At 40.8% G+C, this 26269-nt stretch overlaps 1 protein-coding gene across 6 annotated transcripts in view; it reads left to right on the top strand.

Moving 5' to 3' along the window:
• Nucleotides 1-26269, top strand: part of Zranb3 (zinc finger RANBP2-type containing 3) — a 163119-nt gene that overhangs the window by 8451 nt on the left and 128399 nt on the right. For 4 of the 6 annotated variants that reach the window (XM_075987784.1, XM_075987783.1, XM_075987787.1 and 1 more), the window contains exon 2: nt 4142-4323. In XM_075987784.1, the coding sequence (XP_075843899.1) occupies nt 4163-4323 (161 nt within the window). In that variant the 5' untranslated portion in view covers nt 4142-4162. Of the gene's footprint in view, nt 1-4141; nt 4342-26269 lie in introns of those variants that run through there. The other 2 variants (XM_075987786.1, XM_075987788.1) reach the window with 2 other exon arrangements.

Here is a 26269-nt window from a genome sequence, read left to right as displayed (position 1 = left end):
TAGCCAGTTAGAGATGTCTAGTCAGATGTATGAATCTGAAGTTTAGAAGAGTTTGCCTTGTATAAATGTAGAAATTGTTGTTTGAGAAATAATATTTAAAACCTTGTATAAGATAACACTCAAGAATAAAGAAAGCTACTAGGAACTGAGCCCTGGTCCAGGAGTGAAGTTTAGATGAGAATGATTAACCAGTGAGGTGGGATGAGAACTGTGAGGGGCCTGCGTTCTAGACTATTAACCAGTGTGGCGGGATGAGAACTGTGAGGGGCCTGCGTTCTAGACTCTATTAACCAGTGTGGCGGGATGAGAACTGTGAGTCTGTTCTAGACTCTATTAACCAGTGTGGCGGGATGAGAACTGTGAGGGGCCTGCGTTCTAGACTCTATTAACCAGTGAGGTGGGATGAGAACTGTGAGGGGCCTGCGTTCTAGACTATTAACCAGTGAGGTGGGATGAGAACTGTGAGGGGCCTGCGTTCTAGACTCTATTAACTAGTGAGGTGGCATGAGAACTGTGAGGGGCCTGCGTTCTAGACTCTATTAACTAGTGAGGTGGCATGAGAACTGTGAGGGGCCTGCGTTCTAGACTCTATTAACTAGTGAGGTGGCATGAGAACTGTGAGGGGCCTGCGTTCTAGACTCTATTAACCAGTGAGGTGGCATGAGAATTGTGAGGGGCCTGCGTTCTAGACTCTATTAACCAGTGAGGTGGCATGAGAACTGTGAGGGGCCTGTGTTCTAGACTCTATTAACCAGTGAGGTGGCATGAGAACTGTGAGGGGCCTGCGTTCTAGACTCTATTAACCAGTGAGGTGGGATGAGAACTGTGAGGGGTTCTGCGTTCTAGACTATTAACCAGTGAGGTGGGATGAGAACTGTGAGTCTGTTCTAGACTATTAACCAGTGAGGTGGGATGAGAACTGTGAGTCTGTTCTAGACTATTAACCAGTGAGGTGGGATGAGAACTGTGAGGGGTCTGCGTTCTAGACTATTAACCAGTGAGGTGGGATGAGAACTGTGAGTCTGTTCTAGACTATTAACCAGTGAGGTGGGATGAGAACTGTGAGTCTGTTCTAGACTCTATTAACCAGTGAGGTGGGATGAGAACTGTGAGTCTGTTCTAGACTATTAACCAGTGAGGTGGGATGAGAACTGTGAGGGGTCTGCGTTCTAGACTATTAACCAGTGAGGTGGGATGAGAACTGTGAGTCTGTTCTAGACTCTATTAACCAGTGAGGTGGGATGAGAACTGTGAGTCTGTTCTAGACTATTAACCAGTGAGGTGGGATGAGAACTGTGAGTCTGTTCTAGACTATTAACCAGTGTGGCGGGATGAGAACTGTGAGTCTGTTCTAGACTATTAACCAGTGTGGCGGGATGAGAACTGTGAGTCTGTTCTAGACTATTAACCAGTGAGGTGGGATGAGAACTGTGAGTCTGTTCTAGACTCTATTAACCAGTGAGGTGGGATGAGAACTGTGAGGGGTTCTGCGTTCTAGACTCTATTAACCAGTGAGGTGGGATGAGAACTGTGAGTCTGTTCTAGACTCTATTAACCAGTGAGGTGGGATGAGAACTGTGAGTCTGTTCTAGACTATTAACCAGTGAGGTGGGATGAGAACTGTGAGTCTGTTCTAGACTATTAACCAGTGTGGCGGGATGAGAACTGTGAGTCTGTTCTAGACTATTAACCAGTGAGGTGGGATGAGAACTGTGAGGGGCCTGCGTTCTAGACTCTATTAACCAGTGTGGCGGGATGAGAACTGTGAGTCTGTTCTAGACTCTATTAACCAGTGAGGTGGGATGAGAACTGTGAGTCTGTTCTAGACTATTAACCAGTGAGGTGGGATGAGAACTGTGAGTCTGTTCTAGACTCTATTAACCAGTGTGGCGGGATGAGAACTGTGAGTCTGTTCTAGACTATTAACCAGTGAGGTGGGATGAGAACTGTGAGGGGCCTGCGTTCTAGACTATTAACCAGTGAGGTGGGATGAGAACTGTGAGTCTGTTCTAGACTCTATTAACCAGTGAGGTGGGATGAGAACTGTGAGTCTGTTCTAGACTATTAACCAGTGAGGTGGGATGAGAACTGTGAGTCTGTTCTAGACTATTAACCAGTGAGGTGGGATGAGAACTGTGAGGGGTCTGCGTTCTAGACTATTAACCAGTGTGGTGGGATGAGAACTGTGAGTCTGTTCTAGACTATTAACCAGTGAGGTGGGATGAGAACTGTGAGTCTGTTCTAGACTCTATTAACCAGTGAGGTGGGATGAGAACTGTGAGGGGTCTGCGTTCTAGACTATTAACCAGTGTGGTGGGATGAGAACTGTGAGTCTGTTCTAGACTATTAACCAGTGAGGTGGGATGAGAACTGTGAGGGGTCTGCGTTCTAGACTATTAACCAGTGTGGCGGGATGAGAACTGTGAGTCTGTTCTAGACTCTTAACAAGTGAGGCAGGATGAGAAGTTTGAGTCTGTGTTCTAGACTCTAGTGAAAATACAATTAAATGGGGAGAGCTACTACAATGGAAGGACCAGTAAGTAAGACGAAGACTCATTCTTTCCCAAGATGTGTCTTCCTTTTCTTCCTAAGCCAGAGTTTTTGTATGTGCTATACTTCTTCCAAGAACTCTTATCGATCCCATCTGTTTTAGTTACTAATTAATTTTAATATATATGCATATATATTTTATATATATGCATATTAACATACATATGTTAAAATCACATAAAGGACATATATATATATATATATATATATATATATATGTTTGTGTATGTGTGTGTGTTCTCTTCTAAACCCCCAGATATAAAAAAACAAGTCCCTATTCTGTCCCAGCTCAATACAAGTACCTTCCTACAGATGTTTTTTCAGAACATCTGTATTTACTACTAGATAGCCAGAGTCCAGCACATAATCTACTCTGTGTGTATACTGAGACTCTTATTTCTGAATGCACAGTGCCATGGAGTTCAAGAGGTTGGGTGCTAAGCATTTTAAACTATGGCTCTCTTTAGGGAAAATATTCTGCCTATTAAAAACAGGTATTTTTTTTTTTTACTGTGATTTAGCCACAAACAGATTGTGTAACTCGGGCACATTTCCAATGACGAATAGAGGAAATACCTACAACTTTGCCTCACTTTTGCTATTTTGCCTATATGGTCTGAGAATTTTGCCGTTCTGGATTTTATCATTCTAGATACATCATTTTCTCCTCACCCTTTTTTTGAGACTAATTCACACCACGTAGCCCTAGCTGAGCTGGAACTCAGTGTGTAGACCAGACTGGCTCCCTGAGTTCTGGCCCCACTGTGCACAGTGCGAGTGGTACTTTTTAAGAGAATTATTTAAAAATGAACTCTACTATACCTTTCATTCCCCAAATTTTCCTAGACAATAACTGTTGCTTTATTTTATATGTTGGGGCACAGGCAAAGCTCAGAGCAAAACTTTGTGCAGTAGTCGGTTCTTTATCACACGGGGCCTGGAGATGGAACTCAGGTCCTCAGGCTTGTGGGGTAAGCACTTTTTCTCACTGAGTCAGCTTGCCCAAGAATTTTTAAATCACCTAAGACTTGCATTCACTGTTGTTGTTGTTGTTTTGGTTCATTTTTCTTTGTTTTTTTTTTTTTAGACAGGGTTTCTCTGTAGCTATGGAACCAGTCCTGGAACTCGTTGTGTAGACCAGGCTGGCCTCGAACTCACAGAGCCTGCCTCTGCCTCCCAAATGCTGATTAAAGGTGTGTGTGACCACCTCCGCCTGGCGCATTCATTTTTTTTTTCTTTTTTTTTTCCCCGAGATCGGGTTTCTCTGTAGCTTTGGAGCCTGTGCTGGAACTAGCTCTTGTAGACCAGGCTGGCCTCGAATTCCCAGAGACCCGCCTGCCTCTGACTCCCGAGTGCTAGGATTAAAGGTGTCCGAGGTGGAATTTTAGCTTAGTAGAACACTTGTTTAGCTTTAGCAAGTTCTGGGTTTCGTCCACAGCACCATAACAAACAGAAAAGAAAAATAATTCAGAAGGCTTAAATGTTGCTAGTTTTGTAAAAATCCAGTTGATATATGACTCTTTTTCAGTGTTACGTGTGGGATTCTGCGATGTGGTTAATAATGACTTCCACACCCCTTTGTTTGTTGTAGCTCCTTGTATCCAGGCTCACCATGCCTACGGCTGGTAACAAAAAGAAGGCTCCTACACCTCAGATTTCTTCTTTAACAAGCGGATCATATACACAGTTGGATTTTTTACCTGATAAACTTAGAGAAAAGCTGCTTCCGTTCCAGAAAGATGGCATCATTTTTGCCCTCAGAAGAGACGGCAGGTAAAGTACTTTGATAAAGCATGCTAAAAATTACTTTTAAAAAAAGCACTAAAAATGCCAACCTCTGTTTAATCCAATTCTTTCCAAATATCTCAAATCTTTGTATAGTCAAAGTGATTGTAATGAAATAGACTTTATCCATAAGCTGTAATTGACTTATACTTGAGGTGGAAATACATTGAACAATGCTGTGCTTCAATTGCATTTGGTTTATTTATGCTTGCTGTACATATATAGCAACATGTACTTGTTGAGTTCAGCGAGTTCTGGGGATCAAACTCAGGTCTTCTTGTTTTTTTGTTGTTTTTTTTTTTGAGCTGGTGTCTCTCTACATAGCCCAGGCTGTCCTGGAACTTACTATGTAGACCAAGCTGACCTCAAATTTAGATATCCGCCTGCCTTTGCTTCCCAAGTGCTGGGATTAAAGGCTTGAACATATTATTTTAGTTCCAGATAGGTGGTGGTGGCACACACCTTTTAATTCCAGCACTCAGGAGGCAGAGGCAGGTGGATCTCTCTGAGTTTGGGGCCAGCCTGGTCTACAAGAGCTAGTTCCAGGACAGGCTCCAAACCTACAGAGAAACCCAATCTCGAAAAAAAAAAGATATTGGTGTTGTTCCTACTATATGCATTTGTATTTATGGCTATAAATGATACCTAAGATTATTAGGCTCTTTTCACCTTATCCCTATATCTTTCCAGTTTTTCCTAGCTAAGCATCTCCTTTGTAGCTTTACTTTGTTAAGGGTTAGATCACTTTATATCCACAATGTCTGTGTTTAGGTTTCAGTTGCAAATGCCATCCGAAACTGGCACTTGATGGCCTTTAGCTTCTTTAGTTAGTTAGTAGTTGTTTCTTTGTGCTTGTCTCTGAAAACTGGGTAAGAAGTGCATGCTTAAGTCTGAGCCACTGCCCTCTGTGGTCTTGGGCGTGCTTCTTAAACAGGTGATCCTTCGGCTTTATCAGCTGGAACGTGCCTTTGTATTTCCCATCACTGCAGCTATAACAGAATGCTTCCCTTGCAGTGCTCAACTAGTGCCTGCTTTCTTTCAGTGAGCTAATCTCAGGAATTTCCAACTACGTGTCCTAAGACTGTTAACCATTCCTAGAAAAATATGAGTCTGCAATACAATGAAAAAAATAAGAAGTGAACTGTTTACAAAGCTAAATTTATTCATTTTGAGGGTGTGGTGGCATGTACCTATAATTCCAGCACTTAGGACACATGTAAGTCAGCCCTACAGACCCTTTCTCAAAAGAAAAGAAAACCAAATAAAAAGTGGATCAAACATGCATTTTTACGGCAGAGCTTTTCACCTTTCTTGTAATTAGAATTGTCCTTTTTTTGTTTGAGTAGTTAAAATTTTGAATGGTATTATTTAGCAAATGAAAGATGAACAGTGTTGTGTTGGTTTCCTGTTTATTTTTTGTTTATTGGAGCTTGAAATTTTTTTTTAAATGAATAAGAAAATAGAATCTATTCAACAACAAAAGAGAGCTTTGGGGTGAAGAACTATGGTATGGGTGGCTCACGTCCCATAAACTCATGAGCATGTATGTGTTTAAAGGAGCTTCGAGTGGATAAGCCAAGTTGTTACTAGTATAAATATTGTTAGTGTATTAATGGGTGAGTGATGAATTCTGGTTTTTATTGGCGATTATTCTAAGCATTTGAAATTTTTTTTTTGTTTTGGTTTTTCGAGACAGGGTTTCTCTGTAGCTTTGGAGCCTGTCCTGACACTAGCTCTTGTAGACCAGGCTGGCCTAGAACTCACAGAGATCCGCCTGCCTCTGCCTCCCGAGTGCTGGGATTAAAGGCGTGCGCCACCACCGCCCGGCAGCATTTGAAAATTTTTGTTAAGTGAATAATATTAAGTCACTCCAAATCTTGTTTGTGCAATAACTTCTAATTTGGAGTGTTTGTCTCTGGAATTTTGCATTCTCAGAATAATTCACTTTCATCATGCTTTCCTTTTTATTTATCCCATTTTGGATTTTTGAACATAGAAAATTCGTGATTAGTGTTTGTTGATTCTAGCAGGTTCTCAGGCAGTACCTCATCATTTTCCTCTCATCCTTTCTTTTTCTATAATTCCAGCTAGCCTTTTACTTCAAATTCTTTTTCTTTTTCTTTTTTTAGTTTTTCGAGACAGGGTTTCTCTGTAGCTTTGGAGCCTGTCCTGACACTAGCTCTTGTAGACCAGGCTGGCCTAGAACTCACAGAGATCCGCCTGCCTCTGCCTCCGAGTGCTGGGATTAAAGGCGCGCGCCACCACCACCTGGATACTTCAAATTCTTTATTCTATTTTTAGTAATGTTTTTACACCCTCTGTGTGCTAGATAATAGCTTTGCTTTGTTTGTTTGTTTTGTTTTGTTTTGTTTTGAGACACGACCTCTCTAAGTAGCCCTGGACTTCCTAGAGCTCTCTATATACATCAGGCTGGCCTCAAACTCACAGAGGTTCCCCTTCCCCTTCTCCTGAGTGCTGGGATTAAAGGCGTATACAACCATGCCTGGCTAATTAATGTCAATTTTTAGTTTTCTCTCTCAGTTCTAATCTTCTGTTTAACGAACTTATTCAGTTTTTTTAAAGCCATTTTTCTTGTTGATCTATAGTGTACATGTAGGAAGGTATACAGATTATTTACGAAAAGTTTGTGAGATTTTCAGTGTAGTCATCTCCCAGATAAAAAGAGCATGATCCCAGAGGAGTGGCACATTTGTGTAATCCCAGAACTCTGGAGACTCAAGTATAAGAATTGTGAACTCCAGGCCATCCTGGGATGTATACTGAGACCATCTTTCAAAAAAGACAAAGCTAATAGCAAGAACCAGGTGGTGGTGGTGCATGCCTTTAATCCCAGAGGCTGGTGAATCTCTGAGTTTGAGGCCAGGTTGGTATATAGAGTGAGTTCTGGGACAGCTGGGGCTATACAGAGAACCACTGTCTCAGAAAACCAAACCAACCAAACAAACAAAAAACAACAATAATAGCAAGAAACTGTCATCTTGCCTCATAATCCCTCCTCCCCCTTCATCTTCAAAGGAACACTGTCCTGACTTCTAACACTGTAGATTGCGATTTCCCCATTCATCTACAATTAGGTGTATTGAGCTTTTTAAATTAAAAAAGTAGAGATTTATTTATTTCACTTGATTGATGTATATGAGTGTGTATTGACATCACTGTTGTAAGTCGGGTTCCTTTTTCTAGGTACGTGCTGTCTAGCAGAATGTTCTGCCAGGATGGAAATGTCCCGTACAGAGACCATTCCAATCAATACCCATTTAGCAACCCGTGGCTATTGGATCTAAAAATGTACCTAATGCAAGTAAAATGTACATTTTAAATTTTGGCTAGCTTGAATTAATTCCAATTTAAATCTGAAGAGTCATGTGTATCATCTGGCTATGAAGTGTTATAATGCAGTTGTACATTTATTCTATATATCTGTTAGGAACCTTCTTTTTTAAATTTATTTTTTAGTGTGTGTGTGTGTGTGTGTGTGTGTGTAGTGTGTGTATGTGTGTGTGTGTTTGTGTGCATGTGCAACTGCATATGCCCACGCATGCCTGGAGGTGAGAGGAGGATATTGGATATCCTGCTTTATCATAGTCCTTAGAGACACTGCCTCTCAATGAACCTGGAGCTAGACTGGGAGATAGTAAATCCCGGCAATCCTCCTGTCTCTGTCCCCAATAGCTCTGAATTTACTAATGCACAGTCATTCTTGGTCTTTTATGTACTTCCGGGCATTTGAACCCAGGTCCTCATGCTTGCAGAGCAAGTTCTCTTACCCATTGAGCCACCTCTTTAGCCCACCAATTTTAGTTTTAATTATTTGATTTTTATTTATGTATATGCTTGCATGTCTGTGTGTATAACATGTGTGCAGGTGCCCACGGTGGCCAGAAGAGAGTATCAGATTTCTTGGAGCTGTAGTTAAAAACAGTTGTTAGCTGCTTGGGTGGAGGGAACCAAATTCAGGTCCTTTGCAAAAATAGGAAGTACTCCCAACTGCTGAGCTCTCTCTCCAGACTTTATTTTTAATATTAATATTAATTTCATTTATTATTATTATTATTATTTTGGTTTATCGAGAAAGGGTTTCTCTGTAGCTTTGGAGCCTGTCCTGGAACTAGCTCTTGTAGACCAGGCTGGCCTCAAACTCCCAGAGATCCGCCTGCCTCTGCCTCCCGAGTGCTGGGGTTAAAGGCGTGCACTACTACGGCCAGGCCCATTTATTGTAACTATTAAGGAAGGCACATGTGCCATTACGTGAGTGTAGCAGTCAGACAGCAACTCTGTGGAATTGGTTCTTTCCTTCCACCTTTATGTATAGATAGGTTCAAGGGATTGAACTCAGGCCACTAAGTTTGCGTGGCAAACACCTTTGCCTGTTCTAGCCCCCAGTTTGGTATCCTTCTGCTTCCCAAACAGTTCCCTTTTTACTTTTCATGTAGATTTTACATGTGATCTTTATCTTTTTCAGTTTTGCTTACTTTGTTTAATATGGTAATACCCAGTTTTATCCATTTTCCTACAAATGACATATTTTTGATGTTTGTGATTTAGTAAAATGTGCTTATTATTACATAATAATAATAATAATAATAAAGCTGGGCAGTGGTGGCGCACGACTTTAATCCCAGTGCTCGGGAGGCAGAGGCAGGCGGATCTCTGGGAGTTCGAGGCCAGCCTGGTCTACAAGAGCTAGTTCCGGGGCAGGCACCAAAGCTACAGAGAAACCCTGTCTCGGAAAAAAACAAAAACAAAAAAATAATAATAATATTTTTTATAGACCGCACTTCCTTTACCCTTTCATCTGTTGCTGGGCATTTGGGCTGACTTTGTGGCTTGTTATTGTGAATAGTGTTTCAGTAAACTTGAATGTGCATATATCTTTCCTGTCCGCTGTCTTTGACTCTTAGTTCTCTACCCAGATGTGGTTCATCTGGATTATAGGGGCTTGTATTTTTAGTTCTGTAGAGTTTTATTTAATTAGCTGATTTTGAGAGAAAAATACGTTATGTTTGTCACCCAAGCTGGCCTAGAACTTGCTATGTAGCCATGACTGAACTCAATCTCACATCCTCCTGCCCCGTCTCCTGTGTGCTAGGGTTGCAGATGTGCACTGACTGTCCTTTAGTACTTTGAGGAGCCTCCATAGTCACTTCCACAGGACTGCACGAATTATATTCCCACTAACCTTGTGCAGCTCTCCACGCCCTGCACATCCTCGGCAGCCTGTGCTTGATGACAGACTGTCTGTCTGGTGCTCTTCTTTTCTTTTTTTTTTTTTCTGGCTTTGGAGTAATCTGATTTTTTTTTTTTTGTGGTTCCAACTTTCATTCACAGTCCCACAAAGGAAACTTTAACTCTTGCATCTTTTCCCACAAGCCCGTAATTTCTGTAGTCTACAATGACTAGATCTTCCATATCAACTAGCATAGTTAATCCTCGGATTGTTATAAATTATCTTTCTGTTGTAATTTTTCCTATGTTCTCACTCTCCAGAAGTTTTAGTTCGTATGATTTTCTTTGTTCTACTTTTTGGCTTGGTGATACTATGCATTCACATTAAAGATTCTACAGTTGTTACCTGTACCAGTATCTTTTTAAAGAATCACATTCGTATATTTATTTTGTTTGTGTGCTTGCATGTACGTGTACATACCACAATGTACCAACCAGGCCAGAGGACAGCTTTTGGGACTTTCGTTCTCTCCTACCACTATGTGGCATCTCGGCGATAAAACTAGGATCATCAGGCGTGGCAGCAAGTGACTCAACTCACCGAGCCATCTGGCCAGCTCCCAGTCATGTCTTTGTCCCATGTTTTACTCTTGGGCTCTGTTTACATCTGTGTTAGACCTTTCATCAGTATCCTTCATATCCCCTACTCTGTTTTATTTTAGATTTTGCCTTCTACATGTATAAACGTCTGTGTGTAGATGTGCCCCTACATTTACTTGCTTGTGCACATTTCACACTACGAGGCCTTCCGTACACCTAGTCTCTGTGCTGGAGACTAGCACGCGTGTGTACTTCCCTTCACTCTAGTTTACTACCTTCTGCTACTCTTGTCCCGAGAAAGAAACTGTTGGTGTTTGTGAAACCGAAACCACTTGTCTTCTGTTGCTCACATGGGAGAGCTGTATTACTAAACATTCTCTACACAGAACAGTTGCCATCACACCAGGCTTTGGTGAGTGTGATGGAGACTTTCAGAAAAGGAATGTTTTAGGATTGGCTGGGCTTCTGTGTCCAGCTCAGGGATTAGCTGACTAATGAATGTCAAAGAACAGTTAGTCCTTTCCTTTCCTGCAATTAGAGAGTAGGAGCATTGTGAACCCTGCTCTTAATTTCAGCAGTATATTTCTAAATCTAGCATATCCAGAACAAGTCTGCTGGATCTTGTTACATGCCATGTTTTAGTTCTGTCCTTCTCTATATGTATATATTTAGAATTTTATTTATATATTGAGGGCTATTTTGTTTTTTTGTTGTTCTATATATTTTATTTCCTAGTGTTCGTTTCCTTTCTGTTGCTTTGATAAAGTAGTTTGACTGAAAGCAATTTACAGAAGAAAAAGGTTTATTTGAATTATATTTGCAGATCACCCACAGTGATTATGCAGCTCTCCTGCATAATTAGTGATCTCTCTCTCTCTCTCTCTCTCTCTCTCTCTCTCTCTCTCTCTCATATGCACACATGCACAGACCAATCTAATCAGATAGTCCTTCGATTACAAGCCTTCTCAGGCAGCTTAAGGATGTATCAGCTTGACAGTGAAAACTGACTAGGAAACCTAATGTATTTTCTGGTGTCATAACTTTTCTCAGTAGTTAAGAATCTTTTTTTTTTTTTTTTTTTTTTTTTTTTTTTGGTTTTTTGAGACAGGGTTTCTCTGTGGCTTTGGAGCCTGTCCTGGAACTAGCTCTGTAGACCAGGCTGGTCTTGAACTCACAGAGATCCGCCTGCCTCTACCTCCCAAGTGCTGGGATTAAAGGCGTGCGCCACCATCGCCCGGCCAGTAGTTAAGAATCTTAATGTGTAGAAAATTAAATGATTAGTAAGTTCTTTTTTGTTTTGTTTTTTGAACAGGGTTTCTCTGTATAGTCCTGGCTGTCCTGGAACGGAACTTGCTTTGTAGACCAGACTGGCCTTGAACTCACAGAGCGTCTCTGTGTGTGTCCCAGGTGCTGGGATTAAAGACCTGTGCCACCACCACCTGGCTTGGTTAGTAAATTCTCAGAATGAAGATTAGCAAAACTTCGTTCTTCCCTTCTTTCCCAGGTCAGCTATGTAACGTAAATATCAAATTCATTTTCAGGGCCGGGCGGTAGTGGCGCATGCCTTTAATCCCAGCACTTGGGAGGCAGAGGCAGGTGGATCTCTGGGAGTTTGAGACCAGCCTGGTCTAAAAGAGCTAGTTCCAGGACAGGCTCCAAAACCACAGAGAAACCCTGTCTCGGAAGAAAAAAAAAATTCATTTTCAGGGAAACTTAGGGCTGTGATTTTGTTTTTTTTTTTGTTTTGTTTTTTTTGTTATTTATTTATTTATTTATTTATTTATTAAAGATTTCTGTCTCTTCCCCGCCGCCTCCCATTTCCCTCCCCCTCCCCCAAGGGCTGTGATTTTGATTTTTGTTTGCTAGCCTTGAGCTTTCTATGTGGGTAAGGGCAGGTCTTGTCTTTCTGACCTACCAGCTCTCTCCTAAGTGCTAGGCTGTCATGTTCACTACTTTATCTAGCATTTTACAATTCTGAATTTTGATTACCAAATCATGCCAGACGTATTTGCTTTTTTGACTTAGAATTTATGTAATGTTTAATTTAATAAAATTCTCAGGCTCTCTGTGTGTACTTATTAAGGTTCTGATAGGCCACAGAATGTGCCCATTAAACACATTATACCTGTTCCTAATCAGCTCTTCTAAATTTGACAACCCTACGCTGACTTCTTTCACCACAGTGCTTTTCTTTTTAATTTCATTTTTGTTTAGTGTATACATTGTTTTGATCAAGAAAAGCCCCCATAGGCTAATATTTTTGAAGACTGTGTTCCCAGTAGGTGGAGAGTTTAGAAAGGATTGGGAGGTGTGGCCTTGTTGGAGAAGGTGTGTTACTGGGGGTGGGCTTTGATGTTCCTAAAGTCCACGCCAGCTCCCCTCTCTTTCTCTCTGTGCATGTTTTATGCTTATAAATCAGATGTAAGCTCTCAGTTACTGTCCCATGCCTCTGTGCCATCATGCTTCTCAATGTGATGATCATGGTTTAACCCTCTGAAACTGTAAGGAAGACCCCAGCTAAATGCTTTCTTTTATAACATTGGTCCTGGTGTTTCTTCATAGCAATAGAAAAATAAGACAGCTAGCTCCCTAGCTTTTCCTCCAATAGTGATCAGTGTTTCTTTCTCACTTCCCATTTGGCAGTTCAAGAGCATAGTATGCCTTAGTGGTAATCCTTATGCCTCTCTTTTTCTTGATTTTTCTATTGCTAACATTTTCTTTATTTCTGTAAATTGCAGCTTACTTTTTTCTTTTGCTTGAAGCAGTGTCTTACGTAGCTCATGCTAATCCCAAACTTGCTGTGGATGACCTTAAATTCTAATCCTTTTGCCTTGTCTTCGAAATCTTTTTTTTTTTTTTTTTTTTTTTTTTGGTTTTTCGAGACAGGGTTTCTCTGTGGCTTTGGTGTCTTTGAAATCTTGAGATTATAGGAAGCTGTGATTCGAATGCCTGTAAGCTGCTGTTTGAGTTGGTCACACCCTTTTTCCAGGAAAAAGAAACTAAGACACACGTCACACTTGAATGTGGCAGCCTTCTCTCTGCTTCCAAAACTTTGCTGAGTGAAGATCAGTGCTAACAAAGTCAGTTACTTGATGTTACTGATTACTAGCAATCTGTTTTACCCCCAGTCATTTTTTAATTTCCCAATTATGCCCCTAGCCAGTGTATCAATTACACTACAAATAAGGTCATCCACAGTATGTATTTAAACTGGTTGAAAAACCAGTGCTGAGCCCTGCACAGACTATTGGCTAAGATTCTGACTTCATGTCAATCTGTTGTGCACTGAGACTTTTAGCTCGTTTTCTGCTCCAGGTCCTCGCTCTGTAAAGTTCTAGACCTGAGAGGATGCACTACTTCAGACCCTCCTGTCCTTTCCTGTCTGGAGTGGTCTCCCCTGGACCAGCCGCTGCTCCTAGCTCTCCAGGGCTCCATTTGGTTCTGCCTTGGGAGCGGCACTGGTCGCAGCAGGCACCAGGAGGCTGGGCTGAACTTCGTTTCAGTTATTTGTGTTTGTCTGTCCTATCTGCTGACATTGCATTTGTTTATCAATTTTTCCGATAGTCACCTGAGCTTCTGCTTTATCTCTCTTTGGTTATAGAGGCATATGCTTCTCTATGTGTAAATTCATGACAAAGTTTTTAATTAAATCTTTATTTCTCCCCAGGCAGTGGTGGCACACGCCTTTAATCCCAGCAGAGTCTGACAGATCTCTGTGAGTTTGAAGCCAGCTGGTGTACAGAGTGAGTTCTAGAACAGCCAGGGCTACGCAGAGAAACCCTGTCTTTAAAAAAAAACATCTGTCCATGCTAACATTTTCTTTAAATTATTATTATTATTATTGTTATAATTATTATTATTATTATTTTGCTGGGCAGTGATGGTGCACACCTTTAATTCCAGCACTTGGGAGGCAGAGGCAGATACATCTCTGAGTTCAAGGCCAGCTTCTTCTACAAGAGCTAGTTCCAGGACAGGCTCCAAAGCTACAGAGAAACCCTGTCCTGTAGATGCAAGAGCATCTTGCAGAGGACACAGCTGTGGTCTATACTGACCCCTCTTCAGTATATTACTTTTCTGAGTGTTTAGGTTCATTAACTATATTCCTCCTGAGTCGAAAGAAATGGATGCTTCTAGGGCAGCTAGATCAATAAAACTCCTCTTATTTGTGTCATTGAACCTCGCACCTCTTCTTTAGCCAGATTTGGTCTAGGCACATCCTGGCTTCCAGTCCTCCAATCCTCTGTTATTGCCAAGTCTCTGAACCTGGTAATGGTGGAAACTCTAGCTTTAGGACTGTGTACCACTGGGTTTTGTTTGCTTTTTTTTCCCTTAGGCTACTAAAGTACCCTTTTTTTTTAGTTTTTAAAATAAATAACACCTATTTTTCCCATTATGTGGGTGTGTGTATGTGTGTCTATGTATATGTGTGCATGAAAGCATACAGTGGCATTTGTGTGTAAGTCAGAGGATAGCTTGTGGGGACTGGTTCTCTCCTTCCGCTGTGTGCATCTTAGGAATTGTACTTACGTCACCAGGCGTGGCTGCAAGTGCTTTTATACTGAACCATCTTGCAGGCCAATATTTAATATGGTTGTAACTTATCTTCCTGTTTTGTCATTTTCAAAGATGATGCGTAACTGCTTCAGCTCTTTCCTCCTCTGCTCCACCATGCTCAGTATGAAATGAACTATGGAATTATTGAACAGCTATTTCTGTGTACATATTTAGGCTTACATGTGTGTATTTGTGAGTATATGTGATTGAGATGAAGTTTTTAGCATACAGTTGAACAAAGTTTCTTAGCTATTGTTTATTTACATCTAAAGCAATAGATGAAGCCTGCTTGTCCTGAAAGAGTTGATACAAGGTTTGATGTCGCATCCTGTGATTGTTGCCTTCATCCTTAGCTGTTCTGTGTAGGTATTATCTGCCATAAAATGGATTTTCATTTTTCCGCAGATACTGGTAGGATAATTTATTTTTATTTCTCTGTCTACATGGAGAAGACTAACTCTTTTGCAAAAATATAAGTGAACCATTTGCAGTACCTTGGTGTCCTGGAATGGACCACTGATGACAATCTAATTTCTTTCATTGTTCTCCTTTTTTCCTAAAATTGAAGTTTTCTGTTATATTTAGGTGTAGTGCTATAATCCTAATTTGTTTGGTGTAAGACATATTCAATTTTGAAGCATGTTGTGATTTTGTTACAAAAAAGATCCTTTGTTAAATTATCTTAATATTAAGGCATTAATTTTCCTTCTTATCATTTGCATTTAATAATCTAAGGATAATTAGGATAAATATGAGTAGCATTCAAGTATGACTCTTAATTTGTGGAAGAAGTAAGTTTTAAAAAAATGTACTAGTTGATTACATACAGTATAATAGTGTCATTGATAAGAAGCCAAATCTTGGCACCCTAAACAATTTGTTTCGTAGAGTGAATTCATTATTTTCCCTGGTCCCCAAGCAGAATAGAACTTTACAGAGTATCTGTTGAGCCCTGTGTCTGAAACTATTATTGTTCTCATCACTCTGCATCCTGTGTTTTGATTCGTTTCTCATTACACCTGGAATTCACCATTTCTGCTAAAGCGGTTGGCCTGCAAGCCCCATGTAGCCCCCTGCTCCCACCTCTCCGGTACTGGGATTGTAGACATGCTCTGCTCAACTTGTTTTTTATATCAGTACTGGGGTTCCAAAATTACATCTTTATTCTTCTAGAGCAAGCACTTTAACTTTACTTACTGAAATCTCCTTAATTCCTATAATTCTCCATTTTAATTTTGTTTTTTCAAGACAGGGTTTCTCTGTGTAGCTTTGGTACCTGTCCTGGAATGCGATCTGTAGACCAGGCTGGCCTCAAACTCACAAAGATCTGACTACCTCTGCCTCCCGAGTGCTGGAATTAAAGGCATGTGCCACCACTGCCCAGCTAATTCTACTTTTTAATAAATTAACTTAATAATGTTTTTAAATCTCCATTAGATTTTTTTTTACTTCTAGTTAAGAAATAGCCTTCTTTAACTCTGTAGCCTATAAATTTAAGGAATAATATTAAATTATATTAAACATACATAGTTTTTGTTGAAAATACATATAAGAGTAAAATTACAAAACCACACATTCGCCCAAATGGCTCAAATATTTATATAGAGAGATATAGATGTATCGTTCCAGTAAAGATGTGGAAAGGATAGCTGTGTTGCACTGTGGTTGTAAAGGGAAACTGTAGCTGTGTTGCACTGTGGCTATAAAGGGAAACTGTGCCAACTACTTGGAAAGCAGTTTGACTATTTGTACTGTGTATCAGCCAGTATGTTCTGAAATCCAGTACTTCATCTCTGAGTTTACGGCAGTATATATGTTTACCAAAATAATTGTTCATAATAGCTACTACCTAAACTGTCCATTAGACAAGAGCAGAGGCCGAACTCGGGTTCTGACAAGATGGCCGGGCTGCCCCGCCAGCCCTTTGCCTAAGCTGCTGTAACAGTCAGCGCCCCTTCACTTATCCTTCCCTTGGGGTGTGGTGTCTGGGACTCTGCTGTTTTTATCTCCAATGTCAATAAAGGTTTCTTAATGAAAAAAAAAAATAAACTGTCCATTAGCAGAAAGTAGGGCATAACTGTGGTATGTTACACAGTGAAAAACTTTCATCAATGAGAATGAATAGTTGTATGGATCCTCAACACCACAAAAGTGTGGGAGTGCTGGGGGGGGTTCATTGCTGTTTTAAGGTATGGTCGGTCTTTCTGTGTAGCCCTAGCTGTCCTGGTGCTCACAGTGAACTGACCTTGAGTTCACTGAGATGCTATTGCTTCTACCTCCCAAGTGCTATGAAAGACAGGTGCCATGATATCTCACGCACACATACACCCACACAGAGATACACACACACACAGATACACACACAAACATGCACAGGTGCATGTCTTTATAGAGAAAAAATACGAGTTTCCTATCTTCTCGTAATTGTATAGGCAGAACTCTGCCAGTGTCTTGCTCAGGGTCATAAAGGGTGAATAGGTGTGTGTAGGTGGTGTGTTTGGGAACTAAGCAATGGTTGTCCCTGGCATCATGAATACAGCCTCCTTCTTCTTTGATTTTTTATTTGTGACTTAGAGCAAAAAAGCTCCTGACACCTGAATATGTGATACTTTATTGTGCTAGCAAATGTGTAATTAAAACTAAAAGTGATTTCTTAAAGGTATTTTTATTTGTACTTTGTGTATATGGGTGCTTGCCTGCATGTTTGCATGTATACCACATGCATGCCTGGTGCCTGTGGAAATGGAGGGCTTCAGATTCCCTGCAACTGGAATTATGGGTGGTTGTGAGCACCAGGTAGGTGCTGGGAACCAAAGTCCTTTGAAAGAACAAGTACTTTAAACTGCTGAGCCGCCCGGCGTTGGTGGCGCACGCCTTTAATCCCAGCACTCGGGAGGCAGAGGCAGGTGGATCTCTGTGAGTTCGAGACCAGTCTGGTCTACAGAGTGAGTTCCAGGACACGCTCCAAAGCCACAGAGAAACCCTGTCTCGAAAAACCAAAAATAAAATAAAATAAAATAAACTGCTGAGCCATCAGTCCTCTGTTCCTAAACCACAGATCTCTAAAACGTTACTAGTGTTCTGATCATATTTGCCCGTTTCCCTCTCTTGTTTCCCACTTCTGCTGTTCTCCTTTCTCTTCCCAAGCAGCCCCTTCTGCTCTTATGTCTGTGTGTGTGTGTTCCAGTGGATTTAGTTAGGGTTTCTTAGAGGATCATGGATGAAGGATTATTTACAGGAACTTCTCAGTGCTTCCACGTAGCACTGAAGAAAAGGTTTGTCCTTTCCCCCAGCAACCATTTATTTCCTAAAGTCCTTGTGGGGTGGGGGAAAAGCTATGTTAGGGTCTGTTCTAACAGCTCAGGCTCATAATATGGTCAAACATGACAGAATCTACTGAATTCATATTCTTTACTTAAATTTAGATGAACCCATAGTAACTGTTCTAGATTTTAGCATCCTCCAGTAGCTCTTTTAGATATTACTTTCCTGTCAGGTGAATAAGATTCATTTATAAGAGGTGATGTTTTTGTGTTATGGGACACGTTGCTGGGGTAGGCAGCAGTAGAAAGACTGCCATGGCAGTATCGCCAGTACCGGAATCTCTGACACTGACCGTGATACTACTAAGACAAATATGAAGACAATGCGTGTGATCTTGTAGTTACCAGAATAATCTTCACTTAATGTAGAATGATGCAGTATTATTTTAAAAAATTAAAAACAATGTGCTGTAGCTCAGTTTCTAATTGGTCTTAATAATAAAAACCCAGAGTCAGATAGAGGGGTAAGTGCTGAAATATCAGAGCAGCCAGCCCCTAGTTCTTACCTTTATGAAATCCTCAGACTGAATGAATGATTCTGTCTCTATGAGTCCTCAGCCTGAATGCAATGCTCTCTTGTCTCCTCCCATCTTATATTCCTCTCTCTGCCCAGCCATATCCCTTCTTGCTCTTAATGCTGGGATTTAAGGCATGTGACTCCCAAGTATTGGGATTAAAGCTGTGAGCTATCAAAGCTTGGCTCTGTTTCTCTTTTAGACTGGATTAATTTGTTTACCCCTGGGTGTCCTTGAACTCACAGAGTTCTCCTGCCTCTGCTGGAATTAAAGCTGTGTGCCACCACTGCCTGGCCTGTATGGCTAACTAGTGCAGCTAGCTCCACACTCTGATCTTCAGGCAAGCTTTTATTCGTTACAGCACAAACAAAATATCACCACAATGTGTTTCTCATATTATTTTCTCTCTTTCTTTTTTTCTTTTTCTTCTCTTCTCTTTTCTTTTGAAATAAATATGGCTTTTCTGTGTAACTCTGGCTATCCTGGAACTCACTCTGTCTACCACGCTGGCTTTGGATACATGGGTGTCACCTGTCTCAGCCTCCCAAGTGCTGAGATTAAAGGCATGCGCCACTGCCCAGCTCTTTTTTTTTTTAAAGAATATTACAATCTTGAAACAAAGGTAATATGTATTACATGAGTTTTATGGAATAGTGCTACTTTCTATTTTATTCCAGAAGAGAGATCAGATCCCGCTATAGATGGTTGTGAGCCACTATGTGGTTGCTGGGAATTAAACTCAGAACCTCTGTAAGAGCAACCAGTGCTCTTAACCATTGAGCCGTCTCACCAGCCCCAACTTTCAATTTCTTTTTTTTTTCTCTTAATTTTTATTTTTGGTGGCTGGATAGACAGCTGTGGGTGCTGGGAACCAAACTCTTATATTTTTGGTTGTGAACCTTAGCCTTTAACAGCTGAACCATCTTTCCAGCCCAGCTTTCAATTTCTTGACTCTCAGGATAGTATGTTTTAAGGACTCATAAGCTCACACACATACACATACGAAAACATCTTAGATTTAGGCCCACTTCTTTTTTTCCTTGTTACTAACATGCACTTGATTTCCCCATTTTCTCTCTCTTTCTCATTCCTGCTTCCCTGGCTCTCTCAGTCTGCCTCCCATGAGAAAATTGCAGCTGTAGATTTTAATGGAGTACGTGTCATGGTTCTTCACCAGAAAGGGGGAAAAATCTGCTCTTGACAGACTGATCATCCTGAGATAATCCCAGCCTCTACTGCCTTCAAGCAAGTCATAGCTCTTTGGTGTAGGACGAATAAGATGAGAACACTTCTGTGCTGTGATGCCATCTGCTGCAGCACTTTGTTCTTGTTTGACAGTCCGTTTCCCATCAGATGTGCTTGATTCCTGTGATGGTCAGCGTTAATTGTAAGCCTAGAAGACAAGCTTCCAACCATTCTTTTCTTTGTTGGTTTTTCAAAACAGGGTTTCTCTGTGTAACCTGGCTGGCCTTAAACTCCCTCTGTGGACCAGGTTGGCCTTGAACTCACAGAGGTCTGCTTTCTCCCAATACTTGGGAGGCACGTACCTGGCCCCAGGCATACTTTTGAGGAATGATTAGCTTATAGGGTTGCTTGTTAGGGATTGTTGATTGGGTTAATTGAAGTGAGAAGACACCTAATTGTGGAAGGTATCATCCGATGGCTTGGGGTGTTGGATGGAAGAAAAAGGAAAAATCTCTGCTTCCTGGCTGCAGACACAATGTAGGCAGCTGCATCGTGTTCCTACCTCATGTCCTCTCCTAATGATGGACGTGCCATCTATGTAAACCCTTCCTCCCATAAATTGCTTCTGTCGGGGATTTTGTCACAGCAGTAAGAAACCAAGACAAGATCTTTCTTCCCAATGCCCTGGGTCTCCGCCATCTGTGAGGGATGAAGGCCATTCTTAAACCTATCTGCAGTTCTCTGGCAGTTTTGCTTGTTTTTGTTTTTTTATGAAAGGGTTTCCCAGTAGCTGGAACTTGCTCTGTAGACCAGACTACCCTTGAACTCTCAGAGATCCACCTGCTTCTGCCTCCTAAATACTGAGATTAAAGGCTTGTGCCACCACAGCTGGCTCTATCTGATGTTTTAAGTACCTTCTTTCATTTATACATGTTCTCTTCTTCCTCCTACTTCTTCCTTCTCCTTCCTTCTTTCCTTCTTTCTTCTTTTTGGAATATCCTTTCATTCTAATACTAGAAAATTGAAAAGTTTTCCACCATGATAAATAATTAAATGAGAAAGGTCTTATTATAGTCGTAATTTTTAAAGTTTTGTCAAGGAATTAAATTCTAGTAATACTATGAGTGTAAGAGTTTTAGCATAAACAACAAATTGATCTAGATATTTAGTTATTGTTTGTGGTAAACACCACGAATTTATCTTTGCCCCCTTCAGAAAAGGAATATAATACTGTGGAGAAAACCAAGTCCATCCTGCCCTCCTGCCCCACCTCACATTTCTGGAACCATATTACTTACCTTTAGTAGGTATATATGGAAACAATTCTCCATTTAATATATAATTGTTAAATTGCTGTCTGTTGAGTGGAGTGGCGGGCCGCTTCCCTGCCGCCCCAGCTCCCGGCCACCAGCTAGCTTATGCCCCAAAATAATTACATGGAAGCTGTATTCTTTTAAACACTGCTTGGCCTATTAGTTTTAACCTCTTATTGGCTAGCTCTTACATATTGATCTAACCCATTTCTAATAATCAGTGTAGTCCACGAGGTGGCTTATCAGGGAAGATCTTAACCTGCGTCTGTCTGGAGTGGGAGAATCATGGCGACCGACTGACTCAGCTTTTATCTCCCAGCATTCTGTTCTGTCTACTCCGCCTACCTAATTTTCTGTTCTATCAGATGCCAAGCAGTTTCTTTATTACTTAACCAATAAAACAACAGATAGAAAGATGACCCTCCTCCATCAGCTGTCTATTTTCTTGATTTTTCCATGACCAAAAATTACCAATTTTACTTAGATTTAAAAAAAGTTATTCCTTAGGGAGATGGCTCAGTAAAGAGTACTTGCTGCTCTTCAAGAGGGCCCGAGGTTGTTTTCCAGAGCCCATATCAGCCACAGCTGCCTGTTCTTCCTGCTCTAGGGTTCTAACCCTGTCTACATACACCGCATGGACACACATGCATACATAGAATTAAATAGAAAAAACCTCTAACAAATAACGTTTTTATTTTGTTACAACTTATATTTTTTCCAAATACCTTTTCCTAAATTATAGCATTAAAATACACTGAAATGCTTCTTCAAAGCCAAAGAACTTTGTTACTGACACAATAATAATTTGGTTGTTTATACGTTTTGCAAAATATTAAAATGTTCCAAATTAGGGGGAGGGAAATGGGAGGCGGTGGCGGGGAGGAGGCAGAAATCTTTAATAAATAAATAAAATTTTAAAAAATGTTCCAAATTACCATATTCTTTAAATAACACAGGGTAAAATGTTATCTCCGAAGTGGTGGCTTGTGCGTAGGAGGGAAATTATACATTACTGTGTTATGTAAAACTGACTCATGAGTGGGTGAAGATCCTGAGGATACCAGGACACCCACACCAGAGACAGCCAATATGTGCTGTTGTTCTCTATACCACGTTCCAGAAGTCTGCTTAATGGAGCAGTATTCATTAAACAAATTTCAGTGATTTCTTCATTACCTTGGTGAATATCTGTTTTTAAAGGTTAAAATCTTTTAAATCTTGAACATTTTTAATACGACAAAGGGCCTATTCCAAATTTGAAGCAATTTGCTCTGCTTCAAGTTTTTTTTTTTAACTTAAAATCCACAGAATAAAGCAAACTAAAATTGAGAGTATTTTAGGCTATCTTTAAAATAAAATATCAGTACAATTAAATAATGTTTTAGCGAGTCACATCCACAGTCTGAAAAACAGACCAAGCTGTTTTACTGACAATGTATTATATAGTGTTCACTACTCAGAGACAGGCCTTTTGAGACTTTAATTTTAATAAAGGCACACTTTTGCATGGTAACATTACATAATCTTAACTATATTTCTTCTGTTGCTCAAAATATGTTTAAGTTCAATATTACAAATAAGGTTTTATTTATATGGAGAATTCTCTGGTGTTTTTCTTTGGTTGGTTTTTGGTTCTGGGCTATTGTTATTTTCAAGTGAAAGTTTATTATGGAAGAGAAACACAGCAGGTTCCATCAGAGGCAGAGCAAGCTGTAGGAGGAAGGGCACAGCTGATAGAGTAGCTAAACAACAAATGTCCATTTCATTTAGTGGCGAAGAGTTTGAATGGCCCTTCCAGGAAAGGTTTTGAGTACTGCTGGTTTTCTTGGTAAGGAGGGGACTCTTATTGTGGATGCTTCATTTACACAGGGCTCAAAACTAACAGAATTACGAAGTGGTCTTAATGAAGCTAAGGACAGTTCTCAGTCATTTAGTATCTTGACAGCACTGGTCTAAACCAGTTTGCCCATGGCAAACTTTCTCTACCCACTTACCCAAGAAGTATTGTTGCCTGCCTATTGCCTAGGGATACGAAGCCTGCTTGCTTTGTTTGTTCTCACATTGTAGTTACTGCTGTAGCCCCAGCTGCTGGCTTTCTATACAGTACCCCTTCAAGGATTTCTTCCTTCTTAACCTTGAGGAGAGCTGATGGATGGATGTGTGTCCACTTGTGGATACGCTGAAAGCTTGTGTGGGTCTGTTGCCCCTGCTGCTGGGGGAATACAGCTCCTTGGATACCTAAGGCCCCACTGACAGGTCTTAGATTTTCACATTTCTCATTGGTATGGACTAGAAATTGCATATGCTCATTAACTTGAGATGGAATTATTTCATCCTAAGAGAACACAAACTTGATCAAAAGTTTAAAGGATTGGTAACACTATCATACCTATTATAAATCCTTAAGAAGCATACAAACCAACTGTAGGGGAGCTTTTCCTGTTACGAACCTGGTGTTTGGATATGGGTAATAGAGTGTTTTTGGTGATTTTTGTTTTAAAGATGTTAACTATGAGTATATGGTTGTGTGTGTGTGTGTGTGCGCATGAGAGAGAGAGAGAGAGAGAGAGAGAGAGAGAGAGAGAGAGAGAGAGATTTTTTAGAATTGGATGTGTTTTTTTTTCCACCTCTGGGTTTTTTTTTTAATTTATTTATTTATTATGTATACAATATTCTGTCTGTGTGTATGTCTGCAGGCCAGAAGAGGGCACCAGACCTCATTACAGATGGTGGTGAGCCACCATGTGGTTGCCGGGAATTGAACTCAGGACCTTTGGAAGAGCAGGCAATGCTCTTAACCACTGAGCCATCTCTCCAGCCCCCCACCTCTGGTTTTTTGAGACAGGGTTTCTCCATATAGCCCTGGCTGTCCTGGAACTCATTCTGTAGACCATGCTGGCCTTGAACTCACAGAAATTGACCTGCCTCTGCCTCCCGAGTGCTGGGATTAAAGGTGTGCACCACTGCCACCTGGAAAGGATGGATGTGGTTCTTAAACCTGCATTCTCAAATTAGGGTCGAAATACCTTGCTTTCTTTCTGAGATGACTTCACATAATGTATGGCTCTCTGGGTATTGGCCACAGAGAGGTTGTTGGGATGTAGAATTGAATGACAGTGCCTTATATTCAAGAAGTTCATTGTCCAGTAGCAGAACATACACAAAAGTACCGTGATGCTGTGAGTGATGCTGTAAGATATGATAAGTGTGTTGACAGTGTACAGGGCATCCTAACTACAGCTGGAAGCCAGAAACACATGTGATCTGGAACTAGTTCTCAGAGGACTGCTACAAACTGGATTTTTAAGGTCAAATATGCATTTACTTACTGAATAAGATAGGCTATAGGAAGGGAGCTTTCATGAAATCATTTTAGGCAAAAGGAGCACAGTACATAGATTTGTTAACGAGAAATGCATGTGTTATTTTAGAAGGTTTTTCTTATTTTTGTAGAATAGCCTTTTGTACATTTATATATTTACTTATTTCTTACTTGTTTATTTTTTTATTTGGGTTTTTGAGACAGGGTATCTTTGTAGCTTAGGAGCCTGTCCTGGAATTTGCTCTGTAGGCCAGGCTGGCCTTGAACTCACAGAGATCTACCTGCCTCTGCCTCCCGAGGCTGGGATTAAAGGTGTGTGCCACCACCACACTTTTCACTTATTTATTTGTTGTTTGATTGTTTATTGTTTATTGTGTGTGTGTGCCCTGTAGGGGGACGTGTGGAGTTTCAAGGTCAGCTCTTTGGAGTTAAGTCCTCTTTCCACCGTGCAGGTTCCAAGGATTGAAATCCACAGGTCATCAAAGTTAATGGCAAGCACCATTATCTACTGAGTCACCACCAGCCTTCAGTTGTTAAAAATATTGCTATTTTGTTTTGTTGTTTTCTTTTTAAGAAAGACTTTGTTCAACCTTAACCACATTGCATTTGCACTGATTTCTCTTCTAGCCACATCTGGCCAATGTTAAGCATTAATGATGGCACTAATACATGATACAAGTGAATAACAGATATAGAATCATGAGATGCCTAATTTTCTTTCTTCTTCTTCTTGTTTGTTCTTACTTTTCAAGACAGCGCTTTTCTGTAGCTTGGGAGCCTGTCCTGGAATTAGCTCTTGTAGACCAGGCTGACCTCGAACTCACAGAGATCTGCCTCCCTCTGCCTCCCGAGCGCTGGGATTAAAGGTGTGTACCACCGCTGCCCAACTTGAGATGCCTAATTTTCTACTATTTTATTTATTTATTTATTTATTTATTTATTTATTTATTATGTATACAGAGCATTCTACTAAGTTTATATTAAGCATTAGCTCTGTGTGTGTGTGTGTGCGCGCGCGCGCGCGCGCGCGCGCGCGCGTGCGCCTGAGACAGGGTTTCCCTATGTTGCTTAGCCCAGCTTTCAACTTCCTATGTAGTCCAGCTGGCCTTGAATTTGCAATCATTCTGTCTCAGTTACATTAGTGCTGATATTACTCTTACTGCATTTTTTTTTTTTTTTGATTTTTCGAGACAGGGTTTCTCTGTAGTTTTTGGTGTGTATTTTTAAAATGTAAGTTAGGCACAGATTCATTTATCAGTGTATAATCTGTTAAGTTGGTAGTCCCACTTGATGTGCTCTGAACTAAGGCCCAGAGGTGAGCTGATCCAGCTAGGCTTACCAACAGAAATGCTGGAAGGTGCATCCATTTGCTTGCAGAGTCTGAGCTTAAAGAACTTACTGTAGCTCATTGGATCTGAGAACTGGGACTTGGAAAAACAAAAACTGAGGCTAGAGGCTTGGTTGTAAGGAACTGGAGGAAAGCAGCTGTTGGGACCAATGCGTCCTGGCCTTCAGCTGAATGTTGGGATTAACGAGTCCTGGCCTTCAGCTGCTCTTCCCTCCTAGAACCTTCTAATCAAAGTTACTAGAAGCTGTGCCTAGCTTAGAGGATCAGAGGATGGGATTTTCACCTGTTGGCCATTGACTACACTGTATTTAAGCCTACATGGTTTTAATAAAGAGGGGCTTTGGTATCAGTGATAAAAGGTCTGCATGTCGGTCTGTCTCTGCGTCAGTATTCTCAACCTCCAGCCCCTTGCCGGAAGCTCGCGAACTGGGGTCTAGCACATAGAGCGCAGACCCGGGCGCGGTGCGCGGCAAGCAGCTGGGAGCTGGAGAGGCAAAGTAAGGAGTAGGGGAGAATTCTTTTTATTTACAGTGGCAATGCTTTACATGTATGAATGCTAGTAGAATCTGTTCAGCAAAGAGAAG

Source organism: Microtus pennsylvanicus, chromosome 10 (genome assembly GCF_037038515.1).
Source record: "Microtus pennsylvanicus isolate mMicPen1 chromosome 10, mMicPen1.hap1, whole genome shotgun sequence".
Classification (NCBI taxonomy): domain Eukaryota; kingdom Metazoa; phylum Chordata; class Mammalia; order Rodentia; family Cricetidae; genus Microtus; species Microtus pennsylvanicus.
Note: the sequence above shows the minus strand (reverse complement) of the source record. Positions and strands in the feature narration are given on the sequence as shown.